We start from the raw sequence: 27,666 nt of genomic DNA on the forward strand, positions 1-27,666 counted from the left end.
GCCAGAATTTGAACCCAAGTCCTTCCAGCTTTAATGACTGCGCATATAACTATTGATCTATACAAGTAGTAGCAGGTCGGAACAATGCCCATTCAGCTCCAAATATCAAGCATCTAAAATTTATGTCTAAATTTAGATCTAAAGCATCTAAAATAGAAATGCTATTTCTTCTAGTCCAGTCTAGTTTTTACTGCTTTTGTCTCTAAGTAAAGAGCAATGTTTCAAGGCCCCTTTCATTTATTCAACAACTCTTTGTTTAGCTCCTCCTACGAATGAGGCAAGGTGCCAGGTGGGGAATCTGACGATGACAGTTCCTGCTTTTTGAGAAGTCAGGTCACAGTGAAGAGGCAGAAGTGCAACTGCATTGCATTCTGTGTTGCAATAGGCATGCAGGAAATGGAAGGAGGGTTACTCTTTCATACAGGGCCTTTAAGGCGAGCCCCTCTAACAGGCAGCCTGGGAGCAGGGCTGGAATGTTGTGAGGGATGCCTAGGGACAGAGCATTCCAGGCAGAGGAAATGGCAAGTACAAATGCCCTCAGGTGCAAGCCTGTTTGCTTCTTCAAAGGGAAGCAAAGAGGCTGCTGTGGCCAGAGGTCAGTGAGTGAGGGTGATTCAAGGGGGAGAGGTGCCAAGTCTAAGAGGAGTGGGAAGGGGAGCACCCATAGTGGGTGTTGCAGGTGGTCAGAAGTGGTGGGGGTATTTCATATGTTCTGATGAGATTTGCTGAAGGGATGGAATGTGGGATACCAGAGTCAAGGATGACTTCGAGGTCTTCACCCTGAGCATCTGGAAGGGGAGTTGCTGTTTATTGAGATGGGAAGACTAGGGGAGGCACTGGCTGGTGGGTGGGCGGCAGAATTTACTTTTGGACATACTTAGAAGTGCCCACTAGTTTCCCAATTGGTGATGTTGATCAGGCAGTTGAATATGTGTTAGGAAAGAAGAGAAGCTGGAATCTGGTAAACACCAAGGAGAAGCTGTAAAAGCTTAAAGAATGCGGGCGGGGGCGGGGGGCAGAAGGGGAAATTAAATGACTCTCTTGAAAAAGTTTCAAGGCATTTTAATTTATATCATCACTTGTAAAGGTCTGTGATGCCTAAAAATATGTGGCAACATCAAGCTGTAAGCAGTGGTTAAAGCTAGACCAATGGTTTCTAAAGTGTGGGCCTCAAGCCAAGGAACATCAACCTCACTAGTGAGCTTCTTAGAGATGCAAATTATTGGGCCCATCAACCTATGAATCATTAGCTCTGGGACTGGGTCCCAGGAAAACGTTTTGACAAGTTTTCCAGGAGGCTGTTATGCACATAAAAATTGAGTCAGCTAGATAATAACAAGTTTAGTATTTCCAGGTTTCAATCATTAAAAAGAAAAAAGAAAGAAAAGAAACTTTTTTAAATAGGTAAAATGTTTTTATTGTTTGAAGCATAAAAAAGAGTAAACAAAATCAGTATGACATTTCATTTCTCATTTAGTCTTCTCAGTGAGGTTATAAAAATACAATGCCACTTACTCTGTATAAACTCTTGAAAATGTCTAGAAGTTCTCAATATAATATAAAAAAGCACTTGAAACACAATGAGATAATAAAAAACCACCTCACGGATACAACTGAAATTATTCTGAGAAAAATTTCTAAATACAGACTCCTACATAAATAGGACTTTACTTTTTCTTTTGCCTGTTACCTACAGATGTCATAAATGTCGGCCTTCATCTCACACCTGCACCTTCTTTGTCCTCGATATAGGTTAAGAGAAAAGCAAGCTAAAATTAATGTTTTTCTTTCATTTAATCTCTTATTTTGCTTAAGATAAAACGAAAATCTTAACTTGTAACCAAGATGTTTCGTATGCTTGGCTCATTTTCATTTAGTTTCAAACCACAATTCTACTTTAAAAAAAAAAAAGGAAGACAATGATGTCAATGTTTTTTTTTTAAAGTACCTATTATTCAGCTGCCAAAATCACCCTAAGCAGCATTTCTGAAGCATGTGAACACACACATGTGTATACTTAGAAATATTGTTGCTGCATTGGTCTGGCTTTGAGCATAATGAAATCACAGTAATGTAATCTTTGCAAACTGGAATCACAGGTTAGAATACAACTCAAATCATTCAGCGCATTTATCTATGAAAGAAAAGATATGTGTACATCACGTATTTTTAACTTCACTTTCTTTCAGGTTGGTCAAAGGATAAACAATATGCACCATACGTTAAATAAAAATCCACTGACCTACGTCATATATGCACTGTTGCTAATTAAAAGTGTTCTTGCTGTGGAAATTGTGTTTTGGGAATTTTTATAAGATCATCTTTTCAAGGCATTGGTAAGAGGATAAATATTTTCTTTGAACTGAAAGAACTACAAGACAGATCATTAACTCATTCTCTGCATGTATGATGCTATTTTAGAGGTAATTGAATTATTTCACCCCAAGGGTGTTCACTAAAAAAATACATTAATTGCTTTAGAAATTGCATGAACATGGTTAATCTGAAATGATTTAACAATGAAATACAGAGATTTGGTCACTTTCCTGGTATACTTTAGACTATAAATGAAAACTGACATTAAAATAATACGGGGAAATTATAGAGCCACTTGAATGCTTATCACTTTATTACAGTAATCATAAATGATAATGATTTGAATTAGTCCTTGACATTGATTTGTGTATTTAAATTCATCCTTAATTCTGTCTTTTTCTGCCTTTTATTCTGTTGCTCACCCTTTTAAGAAATGCCATAATAATTAGCACGTGGTTGTGTTGCATGAAGCCTTTTGCACTGCCTTCCAGTGTGTCTGCATATGTGCTCATTCAGCGTGCCTCTGCTCACACTTTTCTATTTAACTTTTCTGTTGGATGGCGTTGCAAAGCTTTTGCTGATTTTCCAGGCAGTCTTTCAGCTTATCCTCTGTCAAAGTCAGTCGCTGCTCCAAGATTGAAACAGTCTGCAAAAAGGAGGACAAAATAACCCATGGTTGGTGACCTGGTGGTGAGGAGGAGGATGATAATCCCTGGAGAGGAGTTCCTTTTTAAATCTGGGATGCCCACCCCTTTTCCAGGAAGTTGGCTCAAAAGTGGGCCCCAGAACTTGCTCTGTTCCTGGGCCCTACCAGAGGGCAAAGCACTGTCAAGCAGTTTGAAGAAAAGAAAAAAAAACCAAACTGATGGATTTGAGGATAAACAGAATAAAAGAACAGGCTCCTGCAGACAATTCTTGTGTCTGATCTTCCAAAGCAGCCATGTGAGGAAAGAGGCCACATGCAACAATCTAAGTGGCCACAAGCCACATGGGTATGCGGGGAGCGGGGGAAGGGGTAGAATGTCACATGCCCAGCCCAGGTGCTACTTTAATGTCATCGCTGGTCATTCTATCACAATCAGTCTATTACAGATCATGCTCTACCTCCCTTGACAGCAGAATATCTAGTTTACTCTGAAAATATCGTAATTGCCACCAGTTCTCATACCCAAAAAAAAGGATAAGAGCACTTCTAAGGGTTGTTAGGAAGACCGAAAAATAATGCACGGAAAATGCTTCAGTTAGTGTCTGGCACACAGGACACTATGATTCTTAGCTAGTTTAACCCCTTCAGCTAATAAATGAGTATATGACCACACATATACACACATGACTACTTTGACATTTGGGAAATCTAATTTTATTTGTGATACTGACTTCATCTTCCATCTTTTACATCTTAAAATAAAAACTTTCATTAGAAAATAAAACAGACTCAGGAAGTTGCATAAAACACATGCCACAATGAATTCTCATGAGAAAAACACTGTTGCAATCAGCACCCAGGTCAAGAACTAGCACCCGCGAGCCACTGCAGTGCCCGTCCAAGTGTCTGTCAGAGTCACCTCTCCTGCCCGCCCCCAGAATAGTTACTATGCTGACCACTTCAGTAATCACTCTCTTGTATTTATTATTTTATCTTTCAGGTGACATCCTTAGACACTATAATTTTGTCCTACCCATTTTCAAGATTTGATATGCCATTTAAAGGACTTTTTTAATCAACAGGCTCTTATCCCTTCCTTTTCTTTTCTTTACAATTTGTCCATTGTCAGGCTCGGGCCATTTGAGTGCAGGGTTTCCATCGTGTGGATCGGAGGCACGGCACGCTCAGGGAGCGGCGCAGCCTGTTCTTCTGCCCTCCTTGTTCTCCGTCAGTGGGCAGCTGGATTCAAAGGCTAGTAAGACTGAGGCTAGAGCCCTTGGTAAGACTATAAGTGGTGCTCTATTCTTTCATTAGAAGACATATTAATAAGGTCTAATTGTTCTCTTTTCATGATTTAGTAACTATAATTCTTAGAGACTATCAATGATGATATTCTAGTTCCATCATTAAAAATATATTAGTTAGTATAACTTATAAATAAGAGACATTTCTCTCATCTACTATTTGGTTACCCAGTGGAAGATTTCATAGGGGAAAGGCTGGATAAATGCTTGGTTATTTTAGTTGGCAAGTTTCAAGACAACGCTCTGAAGATAACCATTTTTTTAAAAAAAATGTCATTATTTAGTAGCTTTTGCTTTCATATCTGATACCATAGATCATGACAATTTAAAAATAACAGTGATGTTTGTAATATATTCTGCCATTTCTTGAATGCCTGCTATGCATCAAGCACTTTGCCAGATACTTCATATACATTATCACGACTCCACATGCTAAAGCTGTTAAAAATATTATCAATACCTTTAACACTGGTAGACCCCGTTAATCTACTGTCTAAAACATAATTTCATTTTAATTTTTTTCTAATTATCGTTCAATAAAGATAGTTATAAACACTGCCACTGAGTTAGAGATTTGGCCATCTGTACTGAAAGGGAATCAGGGAATGTTCACCTTACTCGGTACTTGCCCACAGATCCGCTGTTCCCATTTTGCAAGTGTGCTGTGCCTGCTTTTAACCACTTTCATACATAAAAGCCAGTTGGCTACTCAAAATTAATGATAAAAAAATAACAGAGACATTCAGTAAAGGTGAAAGGGATTCATTTATCCATGACTCAGGTGAAAATAAGGAGAGATGGGCCATGAAGCTGAAAGTGTGAAGAATGGAAGGATTCACGTGGGACAGATCCTTACGAGGACCCACCATCACAGGCAGGGGGTCAGCTGAGGAACCCACGGTGATCGGGGAACCAAGGCAAACCAAACTGAATTTGGCATGAAGCTGAGGGTTTCACCCAGTATTTAGTGGCTCTAAACCCTGTCTATCAGACAAAATCATATGGGGTGACTGAAAGACCAATGTAAATTAATTCTCTGGAGACGGGAACTGGGCATCTGTATGCTTTTTAACTGTTCAGGTGATTATAACGTACAGCCAGGGTTGAGAAGAGAATTAGATGGTTTTTATGCGAGAGCTATTTCAACTTGAAATATCTGACCTGTAAAAGTAATTGATGTCTCACTAGGTCACATGATATAGCCTCTCTTTCTGTATAACTGTGACAATGTCCGCTCTGACGGCCATTGGAATTCTCAGTCTATATATCAAAGAGGAACAACAGGAAACTTCTTCAAAGGAAACGCTGAATAAGCAAAGCTGGAAGAGAAACCTCTGGTGTATCAATTTCAACCAACCATGTCCCCTAAATGACAGCTGTCTCTCCTGACCAAGAGTTGGAAGACATCCATAGTATTCCTTCTTTGCAAAGGTAAACTGGCATCAAAGGACTAAGTGAGACTCTAAAATGAGACTGCAAAACCCATCACTTCCAGAACCCAGTGTCGATGTAAGAAGCTTTGGAATGAGGGAAGTTATGTACTGGATAGGAAGAATATATTCAGAATGAAGAACTGTAAACACTGCCAATATTTTATTCTAACTAGAACTGGTTAATCCCAATACATTTGTGTTATGGCCCTAAATATATTGTTGGCAATGTTCTATTCTGAACACATCAAAAATTCTCAGGGTAAAACATTACTGCCCAGAATCAAACACATTTGGAGCATGGAGTGCTGCCACCACTATTCTTCATGGCCTCCACTGCTCCCTCTGGCCCCTGGATGCAAGGTAGAGAGCTACGTGTGTGCTTGGGGTGGGAGGGGCGGGGGGCGGGCAGGGGGCGGGGCAAGGGGGTGGTAAGGGAGTGGATGGGCTCTCACCTTGTCTCCACATGATCTTTCTAGAGCAGCTCAGCAGAGCTTGCCTTGCTATATGATTACCACCTTGAGCTTGCCTTTCTAAGAAAGAAAAATTTCCCCCTGCTCTGCTAGTTCTGCAACCTGCTGTAACCAGGGTTGTTCTGTGTATCCTACCTCCCAGTGCAAAGTGTGCCAACTAACCTGTGTCAAAACATTGAGCTGTTCCATAATATGCTCTAAAGCATCCGTCACAGCGAGTGGTATGCTTCTTTGACTCTCAGACGGGAGGTCGCTCATCTCTTCTGCTTTCTTTTTCAAGGTTGTTGGTGAACATTCTGATGACATTAGAGAAGGATTCAAGAAATACCTGTCCATCTCTTCACCCTTGTCTGGTAGAGTTCTAACAATAGTTTCTGTTGTCTTCAACAGCACAGAAAAAATAGAAAGCATTATATTTTTCAAACTTTTAAAATAATATATATAAAAGTTTACAATATTCTCCTTCTAAAAGCCCAGTTTTCCGTTAATTGTTTATCTTCAACTATAACAAAGTATGGGAATTACAAGTATAATAAGAAAATAAAGTTAACAATAGAGAAAATGCAGTTTTCTTGTCTTTTTTTTAAAAGAACTACACTTTGTATGTATCTGAGGAAGCAGCTGTTCTATGAAGAAAAGATTGGTAGATGCACTTTTAATTCTTAATTTTAAAATGGTATCACACCCATTAATGTGACTATTATTTTTAAAAAAGTGGAAAAGAACAAGTACTGGTGGGGATGCATAAAAATTGAAACCCACGTGCATTGCTGAGAGGAGTATAAAATGCTGCAGGTCCTGTAGAAAGTTTCACTGTTCCTCAAAAAGCTAATCATAGAATTACCATATCATCTAACCATTCCACTCCTAAGTGTATATCTAAAACAACTGAAAACAGGAACTCGAGCAGATACTTGTACAGCAATGTTAATAGCAACACTATTCAAAATAGCCAAAAGATGGAAACAATCCAATATCCATCAACAGATAAATATATAAGCAAAATGTATAAACAATGTATAAGCCACAAAAATAAGTAGAAATCTGATGCATGCTACAATATGGATGAACCGTGAATACATTATACTAAGTGAAATAAGCCAGACACAAGAGAAAATACTGTATAATTCTACATATACATAGAACCTGGAATAGGCAAATTCAGAGGCAGAGAGTAGAGGTTACTGTGAGTTGGGAGGAGGGGAATACAGAGTTATGTACCTATTGCTTATGGGTACAGAGTTTCTGTTTGGAATGATGAAAAAATTCTTAAAATAGATACTGGGAATGGGTATACAACATTGTGAATACTTAATGCCAATGAACTGTATACTTAACAACTAAAATGTTAAGTTTTATGTTATATATATATATATATATATCAGCATAATAAAATAAAAATCAAACAAAAACCTCAAAATATATGGCAGTGAACATTCTGAAAATAAAATTAAAAAAACAATTCCGCTTACAATAGCATCAAAAAGAATAAAATACTTAGAAATAAATTTAACAAAAGAAGTGCAAGACTTGTACTGAAAACTACAAACCACCACTGAAAGAAACAGAAGAGATCTAAATAAATAGAAAGACATCCAATATCCCACTCTCATGAACCACGAGACCTAATATTGTTAAGATGGCAATACTTCCGAATTAACATATATGGATTCAATCCCCTCCCTATCAAAATCCCAGCTGCCTTTTTCAAAGAAATTGACAAGCTGATCTAAAAATTCATTTAGAAATACAAGGAACCCAGATGAGCCAAAATAGTTCTGACAATCAAAGTTGGAGAGCTCACACTTCCTAATTTCAAAACCTACTACAAAACTAAAGTAGTCAAGACAGTGTAGCACTGGCATAAAGATAGACATACAGATCAGTGGAAGGGAATTCAGAGTCTAGAAATAAACCCTTCCATTTACGGTCATTTCATTTTTGACAAAGGTGCCAAGACAATTTAATGGGAAAAGCACTGTCTTTTCAACAAATGATGCTGGCAAAACTGGGTAACTTAATTCAAAAGAGTGGATTTGGGCCCCTCCCTCTCATCACATACATAATTAACTCAAAATGGATCATAGACTTATATATAAGAAAACTGTAAAAATCTTAAAACACAAAAGTAAATTTTCCAGATCTTGGACTAGATAGAGGCTTCTTATATATAACACCAAAAGCACACATGACAAAAACAAATAAATGATTTGAACTTTATCAAAATTAAAAACTTCTGTCCTTCAAAATTTACCAACGAGAAAATGGCAAAAATACCCACAGAATGGGAGAAAATATTTGCAAATCATATATTTGATTAGAGACTTGCACGAAGAACATATAAAGAACACTTAAATTCAAAAATAGAAAGACAAATAACCCAGTTAAAAAATGTTCAAATGATTTAAATAGACACTTTTCCAAAGGCTTTACACAAATGGCTAATAGCACATAAAAAGATGCTCATCATCATTAGGAAAATGCAAACCAAAATTACAATGAGATACTACTTCATACTTACTAGGATGACTAAAATAAAAAGAACAGAATACTAAGTGTTGGTAAAGAGTAGAGAAATTGGAGCCCTAATACATTGCTGGTGGTACTACAAAATGAGGCAGTTTGGTAGTTCCTCAAAACGTTAAACACAGAATTACAAGATGATCCAGCAATTCCACATCTTGGTATATGCCCAAGAGAAGTGAAAACATGCACCTATGCAGAACTTGAACATGAATGTCATAGCAGCTTTATTCCTAATAGCCAAGAAACTGGAAACAACCCACGTGCATCCCAAAGCTGTGATAATAAATGGAGACGCAAACTGTGGTAGATCCGTACAATGGATACTAGTTACTCACAAAAAGGAATGAAGTAACTGATACATGCTACAACATGGATGAATCTTGAAAACATCAGGCTAAGTTACAGAAGCCATACACAAAGGCCACATATTGTGTGATTCTATGTGTATGAAATGGTCAGAATAGAAACATATAGGAAGACAGACTGAGATGAGCGGTTACAGGGGCTGGGAAGAAGGAAGAATAGGGAGAGCTTGGTGATGTGTATGTAGGTGATAAAGTGTTCTAAAATTCTTTTTGGAGCAATGAAATATTCTAAAATTAGTGGTGATGGTTATACAGTTTTGTGAATGTACTAAAAACCATTGAATTGTACACTTTAAAAGGGTGAATTTTATAGCATGTAAATTATGTCTCACTAAAGCTATTAAGAAAACAAAAATCCAACTATATGCATCACAGAAGTTTGTGTTATTTTAAATTTTTAATCAATTTGTCATTTCTGGTTATCACTTGGGACAAGAAATTTTCTGACAGAATTTACCTCAAACATGGAAAGTACACCTCTAATGATAATGATAACAATGAGGAGGAGGAAGGAGGGAGAAGGAAATGACAATGAAGAGTAGCACTATGGACCGCACTGTATGCACCTGGCACTGTTTCAAGTGCTTTACACATCTCAGCTGGTTTAACCTTCACACTAATCCTACCAGGTAGGTTCTGCTATTATTCCGATCTTTTAAATGAGAAGGCAGAGATACAGATGGAATCATGTGTTCAAGGCCACACAGGCAGGAAAGACAGAGGAAGCATAACCAGTCATAAATCTAAGAGATGCCAGAGTGTGCCGGGTACTGCAACTTCGAGATTAATGCCATTGTTGCCCATGATCCTTCCAACCACTTCTAGGAGCATAAAAACAGTCAATTCTCTTTCTGTCTTAATCTTACTAATTCACCGTTTGTTGAAAATAATAAAAACAAAGTCAAACTCCACGATTCACAATTTAAGTTTATTTTTTATGTATGTACAAAACGCACCTTCGCGTTCCACTTAGCCACGTGTACCTACTCAGGACCTTTTCATTGGTTCCCCGGGCAGCGGTTTGCGGAGCCGGCCTGTGCCAGGCCCTGTGCTCAATGGAGAGGGCCTAACGGCGGGCAGCACAGTCCCAGGCCAGGCTCCCCTGAAGTTCAGGTTCTGCGCTTTCATTTGGTAACTTGTCTTTTCTACTTTTCTTCCTCAGATATTTATTAACACACATTTTGACTTTATTGTATAGCAGACTATATTTATCTCTAAAAACCATCTGGTCTCTCAGCAGCTCTCTGTACCCCCAAATTTTCCACATGTGTGATGTGCCTAAAATGTTAGTGAGTGACCCTAAAATACCAGAGTGAGAATGCCTTTGTAGAGGATGAAGCGCTCATTAAAATCCACACCCCAAAACAATCCCATTACTATCACTTTGAATTACTCAACTCCACGTGAGAAAGAAAAGTTAAAATTGTCCTTAAAATGTCCAGAATCAAAATTTTATCAATCACAGATCATGAAAAAACAGGTTACCATAAGGATTTCAGATGCTTCTCATTAAATATACCCAGAATCATCTATAATCTCTAACTATTCATCCTCTGAGCTACAGGAACTGGGGAAACACAGAGCCCTTATCTACCTAGGTGGGTCCCCAGTTACGGGCTGGTGGCAAAGACCAAAATGAAAGCACTTTAAGTGGAGTATGGAGCACACACCGCAAGTCCTGTCTCACAGTTACAGTCTGCACCCTCGATCCTAGAAAGCCCCTCACTGACTGCAGACGATGCCGACATGGCCGTGCATGATCCTCCTCACCCCAAGTAATTCCAGCGCAAAGGACAGACTTTGTGTTTATTCATCGTTTAACATCGCTTCTTCTCTGCCGGCAGTGGCTTTCTCTGCCTTCCTTGCATGGCTGAATCCTTTTTGATCGCTAAGTTTCAGCGTAATTGTCACATCTTCAGAAAAGCTCTCTCTGACCACCCTCCTGAAGCGGAACTTTCCCTTTTCTCACAGGGCATCCTGATGTTTTCTGCCAGAGCTGATCAGAGTGCGTGTTTACATATTTGTTCCTTCTCTTACTGTCTGTATCCCTTACTAAACTGTGCTACACCCACTCTTCTCACCACTCTATGCCCTGGACTTTTCAGGAACTTGAATATTTTTAAATATGTTAACCATTTATATGCAGATTTTATTACCATTCTCACTGATGAAAACCAAACTCTCTGTAACCAAGACAGTCTTTTTTTTAACACAGATCACAACATAGCTAAGTATGTGTACACATGCCTGCAAATGTCACTAGTCATATTATAGTAGCAGTTCCAGCTGTTCATGGGGAAAAGCCTGAACCTAATTAACAAATCAGCCCTTGAACATTGGGGGCTTGCAGGCAGGGTGGTTAGTGAAGAAAGGGCAATAAGAAAAAGAAAAGATTTAAGATCATAATCTAAGTTTCAGTATACCTTAATAAGCATTTTCTTGTTGTGACCAGCACCAAATACGTTAACATTTAATGACACACGGAGATGTGAAAAGGAGAAAGGGCGTGGGCAAAGAGACAAAAAAGTACTAGATCTCCCCCACAATATTAGCCCACTGACATATCTGTCTTTCTGTCTCTCAAAGGTTTTAGAATCTAGATATTAAGAGATTCTTTCTCACCAATCAGCCCTGCTTTTGCATCCTGTTTGTACAGGGAAAGAGTGAGATGCAGAACTTGGGGAAGTTTCAATGAACCCATTTATAAAAAAACAGCAACACAAAACAACTGAAAAGAGAAGAAATATATTTAAGATTCTGGGCTATTATCAGGAATCTAGCAAATGAGGCTTCAGTACCTGCTGCTCCCAGTACAGTGAGGTCCTGTCCTATTTCAAAGTTGCTGACATTCATTTTTGGGCTGAAGGCTTACTGAATACCAACACATATGAAACATTTACCAGTGTTAAATGTGAACATGATGTGATGCCTGCTCTGGAGGATTCTCCGAGCAAGGCTGAGATCCCTGGCAGTGCCTGGCACACTGAATGAACTGCTGACTGGACAGGAAACACGAGCAGGCAAATGACTGAGAGGCCGTGAAAAAGAACACATGCTTCAGTAGTCCATAAAAGGAAGAAACCACACCATGCTCCCTTATCTCTTATTTTTACTGCTGACACATGAAGGGCAGAAGGATAACACTAATTCATTCACTGATTTATTCAACAAAGGCCCCCGACAGTAGGCATTAAAGCTACGGCAAGGAACATGTCAGATGTGGTGCCTCCCTTCATGAAACTGAGAGTTCTCCAGGGACCCATTCTTCCAAAAGGGTGGCAAGGCGATCACTGCATTTCACTTCTTCTTGGATAAGGCCATGGTTGACACTGCAAAGATGGAAAATGCAACTTCACCAAATAAATGCAGGAATGAATCTAAGTGACTGAGAAATTCTTATCTTCACAGGTTAAAAAGCTTCACTTTCCGTCTGAACATATAAAATAGTGTAAAAAATACAGAATTGACAGAGCAAACAACTTTGATAATCCTGGGAGCTAGGTATAAAACCTGTCACATTCTGTGGACAAATGACCACTGAAAGATTGTTTAAATGCCATGGTGAATTTTAATACATAATTTTTCATATGTCACTTACATTAGAGAATACATTTTTTTAATGCATCAGTAGAAAGTGAAAATTGTGGGATTTGAATGCAAATTTTTATTAGGACATTAACCATCCAACATTGTAATCAAGGTCCACACATGTAAACTATTACTATGTATATAATTAACAATGAACCACTCCAGATACTGCGGTACTCAATTACATCCAGGTTCATACATTACATTTATTTTCTTTCTTCCTCTCTTCCCCTTCTACTCCCCTTCACACCCTCCCACTGTCTGGGCTGGCATGTCAGAACTAATCACCGCTGCCACTTCCCTCTCTGAAGTCTTTGTTGTTGCCATTAGTAGAGTGTTTATAACTCCTTATTATATTCAGGCTTACACGTCCGTATTCCCTATTAGATTATAAGGTACATTCTCTTATCTTACAGGTCATGAGCCAAAACTTTATCATTTTTTTCTCATAGCATAGTGCACGAGACACAGGACTCAACATTTGTTGAACTGAATTCAATTGACTATTCTACATCAGCCGAGCAGTTCACAAAACATAAATATTAATAACTTGACAGTATTTGGAGAGAAGGATAAACCCAAGGTGAAATCAGTATCATTTTCTATTAAAAATTACTGTCTTAAATGTCTCCACAGAGGCACAATGGGGGAGCAATGCAAGCGTTTATCACTGCAAATCGCTTCTTGGTTTTCATCCCCTAAAAGCATGCTTGATGGTTTCTCATGGAATAGCATATGGATTTCCTGACAAATGCGAATGCAAAAGTAGGCATTTCACATGTAAAGATAATCGGTGACATACATTTCTGACAAATCTTTAATAAATAGGTTTAAATAAGTCAGTGTTGGTTTATAACTAACATTTCTAGTCTTGGTTTAATTCTGTAAGTGGGGAATAAAACAGACAAAAGTCAGAAAAGTCTGTCCAGAAGTGGTCTTGACCCCTCCCGCTAAAGCAAGTTTCCCAGCATCGAAGGTTCTAAAATAGACTTGGGATGGTCACTTGTGAGGAATATTGTGAGAAATACAAACATTAGATCAGGAAATTCAACTGAATGCCCTTTAGAGTCCTTTCCATTCCTGACATTCTGAGAGTTCTAAATCAACATACACATACACACACACAGTCTTATAAAATGCCTGACTGAAATAGACTAGTATAACAAAAAAAAATCTTTTGCCTAGATAAAAATAAAAGCAAACACTATTTTTCAAAGAAAAAAGGATCATTTATTTTTAATGAAAATATTTAAAATAGGGATTAGGAATTTCAATAATCTCTGTATGGAATTTAAAATAGTGAAGACATGCTATTCATTCAAACAAAATTATTTTATTAAGCACCTACATGCCACAAAAATTCTAGGTGCCCAAGACATAGAAGTGTATTACTTTCCTACAGTTGCTGTAACAAAATACAAGTCAAATGGCTTCAAACAACAGAAATGTATTATCTTTATCTTCTGAAGGTAAGAAATACAAAATAGGTTTTTATGAGGCTAAAATTAAGGTGCTGACAGAAGGGACACAGCTCCTTCGGGAGGCTCTAGGAGAGAATTTGTTCCTCGCCTTTTCTTTTTCTTCTTCCAGCTTTTAGAGGCTGTCCACATTCCTCGGCTCCTGGAAGTTATCACTCTAATCTCTGCTTCCATTGTCCTGGCTCCACTAATTCCTACGCCTCCCTACTTCCCTGACGAGGACCCTCACGATTGCATTGGGCCCACCTGGATAATCCAGGATTATCTCCCAGCTCAAGGTCTTTAACTTCATCACACCCTGCAAAGCTCTTTTTGCCACACAAGGAAACATTCAGAGATTTTGGGGGATGATGACATGGATACCTTTATAGCACTCTTTTGTTTGTTTGTTTGTTTGTTTTTTGCCTACTACAAGAAATGACTAAAAAAAAGAGATTCTGTTGACATAAGGTTATACTCCAGTGGATGAGTAGAAAAATAAATATATAAATATGTGATGTAATGTCAGGTAGTGACAAAGGTTATAAAGAAAAATATATCTGGGTAAGGTGTTACATTAACAGGTAGCTCCACTGATAATGCATTTTTAACAGGACATAGTAAATTTTGGGCATGTTAAATTTGAAATGCCTATTTAGACTTCAAGGGGCAAAGTCATGAATGCATTTGGAAATATATGATTTGAGATTTCTGTGGTGAGGTTGTGGGGAGTAATTAGAATATATGCATTAGTTTTTATAAAAAATATAAATGAATAGCCAGATGAAGAGGTACATAGGGCAAGGTTTGGAAGGGTCCCAAGTATAGGAGTTTCTGTACTGTTGGAGCTGGGGTGCTCGGCGTATAAACATTCACAGCCATGGGTCTATGATTACTCATGGAGGAGTCAAACAAAAGAAGAGGTAAAAACACTTCAGAGGGCAGGAAGAGAAGGAGCCGGGAAAGTGACTAGTGGCTGGTAAGATGGGAGCAGTGGGGGGGCGGGAAGTAGCTCAAAAGCCAAGTGAGAAAAGAGTTTCAAGACGGAGTAATCACCAGGACGAGGAACTACAGAAAAGCCGAGTTAGGTGAATCACTGGGACTTTGGCATGAGTAGAATAGTGGTCTTCATTGAATTAAGAAAAGTGAAAACTGAAGAAATGAGGACTGAATACAGGCAACTCTTTGGGGGGATTTGGCCCTAAAGGGGAGCAGGGCATTAGAGGAGCGAGAAAGGGATGAGGGCTCAAAGGAAGTTTTCCTTTTTAAGGATGGGAAACACATTACAAAAGTGCACTGACGGGACAGAGGGACTAGACGGATAGCACTGATGTCACAAGTGAGTGAGGCGATGACTACCGTTGCAGTAGGTAAACGGGCCGGCTAGGCAGTGCAGAATGCCCTGGAGCTTTGTGTAAATAAATGTAAGGTGACATCAGTCAGCGTGGCTATGCAGCCAAATTCAGTCATTTGGGTGTGGGCACAGACTAGGCAGATAAATAGATTTAACCAGGTTGTGTTTTTCCTTTTTTGGTGAGTACAACAGCAGAAGAGAGGGCAAAAGTATGGTTCTGCTGATGACCTATAGAATCCAAGCCACATAAAGGAGAGAGACACAGTCAAAGGAGGTGGGCAGTGAAAAGGCAGGAAGCTCAATGAACTGGAAGCCTTTCTGGGTTGATGAATTACCAAAATTGGAGGACTGGAGGAAGTGGTGGCCAAAGAGTGGGAGGCTTTACACTGAGTTTGCCATCAGCACAAAGGATTCAGACAGTCATCGAGTTCATCTGAAAATCCTGATAGAGAGAGGATGTCTGTCTTTCAGAAGTGACTCAGAGTCTTGCTCTATCTTTGGGTCTTTCTTTGAAATCAAAAACCAGTGTTAACCAGGAAGTGGATGGACCAATCAGGGAAACAGAAAAAAAGAGCCATAGAGTCCACCAGTATCAGGCTGTCATAGGCCCACAACACGGGATTAATTTCCAATTTGAAAATTCTTAGGAGCAAAAGGCTGGTGGTCCTGAAGGGGAGAATCACATGTTTTCTAGCTTGTATACCTCCACATTGTAAGAACATACTCGCCTGATCAAGTCTGACTGATTTAAAAGTTTTCTAGGATAAAATCTGAGTATGTCATATGAAATTTGTTTCTCCCATACTAAATTTGATGAACTAAGAAAACCTACAGCATCTTTTTTTCAAAGAGCCTTCAGGTTTTAGAGATAAGGTTTTACAGAAATCTTTGATTTTTCTTCTTCAAACCAGATGGAAATTTCATTTTTGTCAGAGACCTGAAAAACACAGTCCTATGCAGCTATCGACAAGAATACCTAAATGATTAATTCAGTCCCCTTGGAAAAGACAGCTGAGGACACAAATCTACTGTCTATCTTTGTGTTTAATCTTTATTCTTATCTCTCACGTGCTTATCAATTTCGAAGTCATGAATGGGTAGGATAAAACAAGGACAAATAAAATCTGTACAAAAACGTCTTTCTATGTTTCATGTATTATTCAATTAAGCAAACATAAACTATAAATTCCTTAAAAGAAGATCTGTCTCCTAATGCCCTATGCTCAGTCTAGAATAGTGTACTGAATTAGACTAATCTTAATAAGTGATTAAGTTCTGACCAGAATCATTGGGGGCTGAGTGGTAGGTAGATTAGGTAATCAGTGAAAGAGAATTGGGGTTCTCTCTTTTGCATTAATATTAAACTAAAGATGCTACAGGTATATGTTATTCCCCATAGTCTAGACGAATAAAACAACAACAAAACTTTCTGTAAATTCAAACAAGTAGCAATTGCTTCTTTTGTGAATCTTTTGTTATACTTAAAGGGCTATAGAGTAAGGAATTCATTCTTATTTTCTCTCTCAGAATTCAACAAGAATAATTATGCAACACGCTGAAATGACTAGGGTGGAAATAAACCACTATTTATGGTTATACTTTACACTTTGTTTAAAAAAGGTGTGTGTATGTGTGAGAACCTAAATTCTGAGGCAGGTGATAATTTATATTATATAATGATGTATTTTTAAAATAATATTTACATTCAAATAAGTATTACATCATGGGAAAAAATGAAAGTTAGGCTTGGGAAGTCATATTTGGTTTAGTTTCACCCACATGGTGTCTCCAAAGGGCTGTCTACGTCCCTCTCAGAAAGCTGCCCCTTCTTTGCATGCACAACAGCAGCCAAGTGAAATTAGTAACATGAGCGAATAAGTAAAACCTCACTCCAACACTTACAATTTTGAATGAATCAGTAACCCTTTTTTATCTAATAACAACTGATTTATTTAAGTTTCAACTATACTTTTAAAAATTCAGTGAAAGGTATAAAGTGTAATAAAGCGACCCCCTCCTCCACCTTAAGATATAAAGTGTACCCTTTTCTGATTGATCTCCCATTTTTTCCCTTGTAAAGGTACTGCCACCTTAAATATGGTGCCTATCATTACAATCTATGTCCCTTTACTTGTATCACATATGTAGCTACCCCAATATAGAAGTATTGGTTTTACATGTCTTAGAACCTCACATAAAACAGTATTATATTAGATCCTTTTTGTTTTTCCTGTTAATCAACATTTTTATACTTGTCTATAGTGATCAGGTAATTCTAGTTCATTTATTTTCACTGCCAAATAGTATTCCATTGACTGACCATTCCACAATTTATGTGTCCCTTCTGTTAACTAGTACTGAATGCTATTGTAAGCATTCTTGTAAATATCTCCCATATACAGGTGTGAGAGTTTCCCTAGAGTTGGAATAGTTGTTAAGTCATAGTTATACCAGATGATGTCCAAAATGGTAGACTCAACTTGTTCTTCTATGAGTAGAAGAAAATCTCCCTTCTTCTACGAAGTCAATAATATTTGATTGTTAGACATTTTACATTTTAACAAAATTATGGACAGGAAATAGCATCTCATGGTTTTAATTCCATTGTGCATTTCCTTGAATACTGGTAGCCTGAGCATATTTTATGTGTATGTTGATAATTCTGTAAATCATCTGTTTAAACCTTTTGTCCACTTTTTAACTGGTCTGTTTCTCATTTTTCTAATTTATATTGAGAATTGCTTATATATTCTGGACATCACTACTTTGTAATATATCTCCTACTCTATGGTTTGTCTTCACGTTTATTTTTTATTTACACAAGTTTTTGTTCTAAATGTAGTTAAATTTTTAAACTTTTTCTTTGTTATTTATACATTTCACATTTTGTTTAAGCAATCTTTGCCTATCAGAAAACATAAATAAATTCTTTTAGAACTTTTAAAGTATTGTATTTTTTATTTAAGTTTTTAACCCATCTGGAATTGATTTTGTTTGTGGGTAAAAGAACATAATTTAATTTTTTTCCACACAGCTGAAATGTTGTCCCAGCAACATTTACTGAACAGTCCATTTTAGTGACTAACACATCCTCATGGGTCTGCAAAGTCAGGCCTTTCATGCACCAGCCATCTCTGTCTGTGTGGGTCTGCTCACATGCTCTCCACCATGAACTCTTTGTCCATCCCTGCACTATCACATTTAGAGTTTAACAAGTCCTCATCTTCAAATTTCTTAAAAATTGTTCTGGCTATTTTTGGCCCTTTGCTCTTCCATATAAGCTTTAAAATGAACACTTAGTTTTGATTAAAATTCATTCTGGGATGTTACTGGAAATGCCTTGAATCTGTAGATTTATATGGGGAAAACAAATATCTTTATGACATTGAGCTTCCCTATCTACAAAAAACAAGAAATATTTGATAAATGTCATGTATTTTTCACATGGAGCCCCCTCTATATTCTCTGTACCATTTCGATTTTAGTATACATGTTTCCAAAGCAAACACACCACTACTACTTCAGTATCATAACAATGTAAATATACAGAAAGCCAATCAAATCAACTAGTCAAATTATACCTTCAAATAACTATCCTTGCTACTTTTGTGAAACATAAAATTACCATAGAATCAGAAGTATTATAGTTAACACTTCTGAAAAAGTATTTCCTGGGCTAGCTTATTCTTTGAGACAAATAATGCCATTCTTTGGCCTTTCTTATAGACCCCATTTTCTGTTGCTCAAAACTCTTCAAATGCCAAATTCAATGAAGTAAGCTGAATGTTAAAAGTCATGAGGTAATTCTTTTAAATTATACACATGAAGTAAATCATGCTTTGTTTACATGAATAAGACTTTAGCTTCCTTATTGTATTTGCTTTAATGATATGAAGAAGCAATTTTAAGGCAAAAATTCAATCATTTAACAAAGCTGCATTCAGAAAGCTAGCATGCTTTATGGAACATCTTTTAAAGGGTAAATATATTTATTGTTCTAGTCACCATCTAGAATAATGTGAATGTTCTAGTAAGATTAATGGTAACTGTGATTATAACAGTAACGTATATTCATAGCTGTGCACTGAGAACCACCCTTCTATTTATTCATTAAATCACTCATAAAACAGAGAGTGAAAGCTTTTCATTTGAACTCAGTATACACAGTGTACAGAATATTAATTGACTTTAATTTACATTTGCAAAATAATGAAGTCTTTTCTCATCTTCCCGAAGTACATGTAATTTGCCACTCATTTAAATCTCTGTAAAAATTTAATTTTGCTTCTTAAGGCAATTATCAATTTTTCATGGCATTTCTGCTATCTGTGATATCACATAATTATTTATGCTATCATATAATATGGTGGGAACATGAATGGCACATCCAAGTCACATGACTTGAGTTTAATCCTATCTCTTTTTTGTATTAACTGTGTACTTTGGACAAATTACTTGCCTCTCTCTAAATTTAATTTCCTCATCTATAAAATGAAGAAAATAATTCTGAGCTACATTATAAGATTGTTGTAAGAATGTAGGTAAAGTGTTCAATCTATACTCTGTATTCAATTACCTATCGTCATCAGTATCATCATATTGTGTCCTACTCCCATGCCACTAAAATACAAATTGCATCTTTCTAAAATGCAGAAGCCAAAACTTACCTTTTTTCAGACAGCTGACAACATGCTGAGTAGCCCCTATGTGCAAGGCACTCAAAGTAATTAATAAAATGTGCTGAATTAAAGATATTTCTCTCTCCATTATATTCCAAGATTTTTAAAAAAATGTCCCCACCAATGTCTGACTTCTCAAATTAAATAATAAGCTATTTAAGGGCAAGTGGTAGTTCAATAAATAAATGAATCAGCCATACTAATTAAAGTTTAACTAGTAAATGAATCTGTATATGCTGACTATGCATTTAAAATGAAAATTACTGTTGAACAAATCTAAAACAGGTTCCTGTTTTTAGGCAACTGACTGAAAAATGTATATAATATTTTTAAAAAGTACTTAATAGACAAAGACCCAACATCTCTTTAAAAATTCTGGTCCTATCATTTTGATGGATGAAAAATAGTATTCTAATAATCATATAGGATACCAATCTAATATCAAGCACTTAAATCTATGAATCTCATCTAAATTATTCAAACCCTTGATAAAGATTATATAACTGGACATTTGAAAAATTATGGCATAAATCTCCAAAAAGAATAGCTTATAAGTATAACAGAGACTTCATTATAAATAACTGAAAATAAGATACTATGATAACAGTATATTATTTGACAGTGATACTATATTTTTCTTTCCTACATTTTTGTGTGCAGAAAAGTACATGTTGTTTCCTCTTTATTTTGCTGATTAAAGAAACTCAGAAGCCAAAAAACAATAAAAAATAATGACTGTGTTTATGAAGATCATTTTTTAAAACCTATTACCATGTGGAAAAATGGTCCAGGAGAAATAACATTCAAATACTACCATAAAATTCAACAGATACCGTGAGTCAAAGAAGATGAGAACTGGATTAATGGTTTTGTAAAAAGAGTGGTTAAGACTCATGGTAATATATCTAAACATACACAACACACAAGAAAGCAGGAGGTTCTTAAAGACACATGGCACCATGTCTGCTACGTACAGCCATTAATGTAACCACCTAAAACATTTCTTTTTAATCCTCACAGGACATTTTTTCATTGCTATTAGAGAGAGAGGGAGGGGGAGATGAGAGGAACACTGATGTGAGAGAGAAACATCCATTGGATGTCTCCATACACGCCTCGACTGGGGATCAAACCCACAATCTTCCGGTTTATGGGGCAACGCTGCAACCAAATGAGCCATACCATCTAGGGCTAAATGTAACCACTTTTATTTGCTTCATATTTCAATCACAGTATTTACCAAATACTTAGCATTATTCAAATAAAGTCTTCTAATGATCCCACCTGATGAAAGAGGTTAGATTAATGCAGATCACCTGTTTATCATAATCATTACTATATTTACAATGGAGCTGCAGTTTAGAGACTATCTCATGGGACCTCATGGCTTGATTGATCAATGAAAGATTCTCAAATCTTTATTTCTGGACTGAATGCTCCATGCCCAAAACCCTACCTCTTTCATATACAGGTAAATAGTGCCATTATTTACTCAGAAGCCCCAAATTTGGGAGATATTTTAAACTCCTCTCTCTCCTCCCATATCCAATCAGTAAACAGAACTTTTTACACTTTTTCTTCCATATCTCATGGATTGGTCTCCTCTGCATTTCCTAGGCTACCACTGCTCTAGATTAGGCACTCCTCACTTCTATCTAGATTACTATTACAGCTGCTTCCTAATTTTCCATGCCTCCTGTCTCACCTTCCTCTAACCCCTCCTTTATCACATTTCCAGAGTAACTGCTTTGAAACTCAAATTTGCTCTTGCCACTCTTATGCCTAAAATCCTTCACTGGTCCTCCTAAAATTCTTAAGGTGAACCCAAACACATTCAAAGTCATTCATCATGCATCAAGCATCATGTCTTCCCTCCTGCCTCATCTCTGGCTATTCCTCAATCCCATTCAATGCTGCATGAAACCAGAAACATCCATGGCCCCTGAATTCACAATCCCTTCTCAAGCTTTTTTGCCTTTGCCTGTGCTAAGCGCTGTCCTTGTTCTGTACATTATCAAGCATGTTCTTAAAGGAGCAGCCTAAAGCTGCCCCTACTGGGCAGCTACCTCTGATGAAATTTTCTGTACCCCGCCGTAATTTTCTTGTGTACACATACATGCATGCATACATACACAAACACACTCCTTATTTAACTACTCTACTGATGTACTCCCATAGCAACTTATACATATATCACAATTATTGCATTTAATCTTTAATAGGTATACATTTTAATTGGTAGGCATATAAAGATACTCAGCAATGTACTGAATAAAAGAAAGAATAATCTATTTTAACTTCCCTCCCCCTCCATTCACTGTTCAACCCATTTCATACTGGCTTACACCTGTATTTCTCCATCAAAACAGCTCTCTGGCAGGTAACCAAATCTTTGCTAAATTCATCAAACATTTTTCAACTTTTCTCTTGGCTCTTAGCAATGTTGACTACTCTCATCCTCTTGAAACACTCCTTTCTTGGTTGCCATGACACCACATTCTTCTTCCCTCCCCCAGTCCCGGGGCTCCAGGTGTCTTCTGAATCCCTAAAGCAAACCGTATCTCCTGTAAGACACAGTCTTTGCATACCCAGTTCCCTCTGCCTTGGACTCTCCACCACTCCTCATCTTCTGACCTCAACTCCTACTGAGACTTTAGATCAGCACCTTTCCAAACTCCACTGTGCACATAAATTGCCTGGCAATCTTATTAAAATGCTGAGTCTGATTCAGTAGGTCTGGGGTAACACCTGAGACTCTGCTTCTCTAATAAGCTCTCAGGTGATACCCAAACAAACCATTCATGGACCACATTTTGAATAGTAAAGTTTCAGATCTCAGCTCAAATGTCTTTTGCAGAAAAAACTTTCTCCACCTCACCCACACTCCTGATTTAGTCAAATTCCCCAAATTCAGTCCTACTGTACCAAGTAAATCTCTGTGATGGCTTCTGCTTACCATTATAATCTATATGGATACTTCACCCCAACCCTCTGCTTCTACCTAGTGCCTGGGCATTTGAGAGACAAATGAACAATGTCTGTTGAGCCAGCCCCTGACTTAGGCTTAATAACTTCCTTCCATGTGGTAGCACAAGGTTCACCACCCTGAGCTCAGCTTCTACAGAAATTAATTCATCTGTGAGAGACTTTCTATTTCTGCCAGGATTCACTTATTTGGGATTTGTAGAATTATGGTCAGAGAAAAAGTGATTCCATATGTACTGGCTATTCTACTCTAACAAGCTGGTTGGCCAGAGACTCCATGTCCATCCCACCAGAACTCCAGCTCTTCCTGTACCAGGCATATAAGAAGCAGAGAGAAAAGAGCGATTCCTAGTTATTGTGGTCAGATCCAATTCTCCCACTGTGGTGTGAGAAATGGCACGAGGAGGGGTAGAGGCATGGGGAAAAGTCAAAAAATGTTAGTATATTCTGATGTTTTTCCATTCAAAATTAATTGCCAGAATTCTCATAAAGTACTTACTTATATGTTTAGAAAAAGAATTTTGACTAAAATACTGTGGGAAAAATTATATAAGGGCTGGATATAACAGCTAAAACATTTGCAAGAAATGAGCATGAGAGCATACAACAGCCCCACCCCCAGGAGGCTCTGCCCCAGCCTGGTGGTGCACAAGCCCAACTGCTGAGTACAGAGCAGCAGTGTATAGATACTAGATCCCTGGCTAAAGGGGGTGCAGAGGGGTAAACAGACACTTAAGGAGAGTCTGGAGATGGAGGTTTTGGGGAGAGAATTGAGGGAGTAGCCTGCGAGATCCTGGTGCTGACTCCTCCCTCATATGGCAGCAGCCATCTGGCTCAGACAGACCACTCCCCTGAGCAGCAGCAGCATGAAAGGACACAATAACCCTGCCCACAAGAGGGACTCTGCCCTGCCCTGTGCTGTCTCAGCCTGACTGCTGAGTGCAGTGACTAGATTAACGACTGGAGGAGACAGCCACATACAGGAGATTCCTGAAAGTCTTGAACAGACTGCCTAAGGTTAGACAGGGTCAACAGCTGACATTATCAGAGATAGATCCAGAAAGAAAAAAAAAAAAAGAGTGGTCTCCAACCACAAAAGTTCACACCATAAACTCAGGTAGTCGAGACAGATCAATAAGAAGCAGAAGCAAAAAAGAAGAGTCTCAGAAATAATGGGAAGACAAAGAAACACCCCCCAATCGAAGGGAAAGGAGGAATCCCCAGAACAAGAACAAAATGAAATAGAGGCAAGTAAACTATCAGATACTGAGTTCAAAACAATGGTTCTAAGGAAGCTAAGTGAGCTCAAAGAGAATTACAAAAAACTACAAGGAAACTATGAGGAACTTACTGCAAACTATATCAGCATGGAAAAGGACATAGAAAATATCAATAAGAGACAAGAGGAAATGAAGAATACAATTTCAGAATTGAAGAACACAGGAGAAGGAATCAAAAGCAGGCTAGATGAAGCAGAGGACTGAATCGGTGAGCTGGAGGACAAGGCAGAAAAAAAGCTCCCAGAAAGAGCAAGAAAATTAAAAAAAGACTCAAAAAGAATGAAGAGGCATTGAGGGAAATGCAGGACAACCTGAAACATAGTAACATCCGTATAATAGTGATACCAGAAGGAGAAGAGGAGTAGGAAGGGATAGAGAACCTGTTTGAAAAAGTAATGATGGAAAATTTCCCTAATTGGAGGAGAGAAAAAGTCACACAAGTCCAGGAAGGACGGAGGGTCCCATTCAAGAGGAATGCAATGAGGCTCACTCCAAGACACGTCATCATTAAAATCGCAAATATCAAAGACAAACAGAAAATCCTAAAGGCAGCAAGGGAAAAAGAGGCAGTAACATACAAGGAAGCCCCAGTACGGCTAGCAGCTGACTTCTCAAAAGAAATTCTACAATACATAAGGGAATGGCAAGAAATATTCCAAGTCATGAAAAGCAAAGGTCTGCAACCAAGACTGCTCTATCCAGCAAGGCTCTCAATTAAAATGGAAGGCAAAATAAGGAGTTTCCCAGACAAAAGAAGGCTAAAAGATACACCTCTGCCAAACAAGCACTGCCAGATATGCTAAAGGGACTGGTTTAAGAAGATAAAGAAAAAGAGTGAGAAAGAGGGGAACACAAGTATAAAGGGAAACAAATAAGTAAGTACCCATCAATAATAACTTTAAATGTAAAAGGATTATATTCCCCAATCAAAAGACATGGGATAGCTGAATGGATAAGAAAACATGACCCACACACATGCTGCCTACAAGAGACCCACCTCAGAACAAAGGACCTACACAAACTGAAATGAAAGGGTTGGGAAAAAAATGTTCCAAGCAAATGGAGAGAGGAAAAAAAAGCATGGGAAGCAATACTTATACCAGAAAAAAACAGATTTCAAAACAAAGGCCATAAAAAGAGACCCAGAAGGACACTTCTTAATACTCAAAGAAAGAATCCATCAAGAAGACATAAACATTGTGAACCTATATGCACCCAACATAGGAGCACTCAAATATATAAGGAAAATCATGGAGGACTTCAAGAAAGATATAGAAAGCAACACAATGATAGTAGAGGATTTTAACACCCACTGTCAAAATTGGATAGACTTCCAAACAAAACATCAACTAGGATATTGTGGAATTGAATGATGAATTAGATCAAATGGACTGAACTGACCTATATAGAACCTTTCATCCCAAAGAAGCAAATACACATTCTTTTCACTTGCACATGGAACATTTTCAAAGAAAGACCACATGACAGGACGCAAAAACAAGCCTCAACAAATTCAAGAAAATTGAAATCATAACAAAGCATTTTCTCAGACCACAAGGGCTTGAAACTAGAAACAACCACAAGGAAAAAACTCAAAAGCATTCAAACTCATGGAAACTGAATAGCATGCAATTAAACAATGAATGGGTCAATGATCAGATCAAAGAAAAAAATCAAAAAGTTTCTGGAAACAAATTAAAATGAACATACAACAGTCCAAATCCTATGGGACACAGCAAAGGCAGTCCTGAGAGGGAAGTTCATAGTAATATTGGCCTATCTAAAAAAGATAGAAACATTTCAAATAAACGACCTAACCCTACAGTTTCAAGAACTGGAGAAACAACCACAAACAAAGCCCAGAACAAAGAGAAGGAAGGAAATAATCAAGGTCAGAGCAGAATTGAATGACATTGAGACTAAAAGAACAATTCAAAGGATCAACCAATCCAGGAGCTGGTTCTTTGAAAAGATAAACAAAACCAACAAGCCTTTAAGCAGACACATCAAGAAAAAAGGGAGAGGACCCAAATAAACAATATCAGAAATGAAAGAGAAGAAATAACAACTGCTACCACAGACATACAAAGGACTGTAAGAAATTACTATGAACAATTATGTGCCAAGATATTTGAAAACCTCAATGAAATAGACAAATTTCTAGAAAAATATACCCTTCCAACACTGAGTGAAGAAGCAGCAGAAAGCCTGAACAGACCAATAACAGCTGGTGAAATTGAAGTAGTAATCAAAAAACTCCCGATACACCAAAGCCCTGGACCAGATGGTTTCACAGGAGAACTTTACAAAACATGTAAGGAAGAGCTAACCCGTCCTTCTCAGACTATTCCAAAAAATCCAAGAAGAGGGAAGACTCCCAAAATCATTTTATGGGGCCAGCATCATCCTAATTCCAAAACCAGATAAAGACACAACAAAGAAAGAGAACTACAGGCCAATATTGTTGATGAACACAGACGCTAAAATCCTCAATAAAATATTGGCACACCGCATCCAGCAATACATTACAAAGATCATCCACTATGATCAAGCGGGGTTCATCCCAGGGATGCAAGGATAGTTCAATATTCACAAATCAATAAACGTAATACATCACATAAACAAAAGGAAAGACAAAAACCACATGATCATATCAATAGATGCGGAAAAAGCATTTGATAAGATATAGCATCCATTCATGATAAAAACACTCAGCAAAGTCGGAATAAATGGGGCATACCTCAAAAAAAGAAAGGCCATATATGAAAAACCTATAGCTAACATCATCCTCAATGGGCAAAAACTAAAAGCCTTCCCACTGAGATCGGCAACAAGACAAGGATGTCTGCTTTCACCACTTCTATTCAACATAGTATGTGAAGTCCTAGCGACAGCAATCAGACAAGAAAAAGAAATAAAAGGCATCCAAATTGGAAAGGAGGAAGTAAAACTATCATTATTTGCAGATGACACAATAGTGTACATAGAAAACCCCACGGACTCCACCAAGAAATTACTCAACCTAATAAGTGAATTTGGCAAAACAGTAGGATACAAAGTCAATATTCAAAAATCGAAGGCATTTTTGTACACCAGCAATAAAATATCAGAATCAGAAATCAGAAAAAGAATCCCACTTGCTGTAGCAACAAGAAAAATAAAGTATCTAGGAATAAACTTAATCAAGGAGGTAAAAGACCTGTACACAGAAAATTATACAACCTTGAAGAAAGAAATTAAGGAAGACACAAATGAAGCATATA

General features: G+C 37.6%; 1 protein-coding gene across 4 annotated transcripts in view; it reads right to left on the bottom strand.

Annotated features, from left to right (window-relative positions):
* Positions 1-1,474: 1,474 nt before the first annotated feature.
* Positions 1,475-27,666, bottom strand: part of POC1B (POC1 centriolar protein B) — a 107,820-nt gene continuing 81,628 nt past the window's right edge. For 3 of the 4 annotated variants that reach the window (XM_054580183.1, XM_054580184.1, XM_054580182.1), the window contains 2 exons: positions 6,332-6,550; positions 1,475-2,962 (listed from right to left, as the gene is read on the bottom strand). In XM_054580183.1, the coding sequence (XP_054436158.1) occupies positions 2,858-2,962; positions 6,332-6,550 (324 nt within the window). In that variant the 3' untranslated portion in view covers positions 1,475-2,857. The remainder of the gene's footprint in view (positions 2,963-6,331; positions 6,551-27,666) is intronic. The other variant, XM_054580186.1, reaches the window with a different exon arrangement.

The sequence above is a fragment of the Pteronotus mesoamericanus genome, unplaced genomic scaffold, assembly GCF_021234165.1.
Source record: "Pteronotus mesoamericanus isolate MK-2021 breed Mesoamerican mustached bat unplaced genomic scaffold, CSHL_Meso_final contig_56, whole genome shotgun sequence".
Lineage (NCBI taxonomy): Eukaryota > Metazoa > Chordata > Mammalia > Chiroptera > Mormoopidae > Pteronotus > Pteronotus mesoamericanus.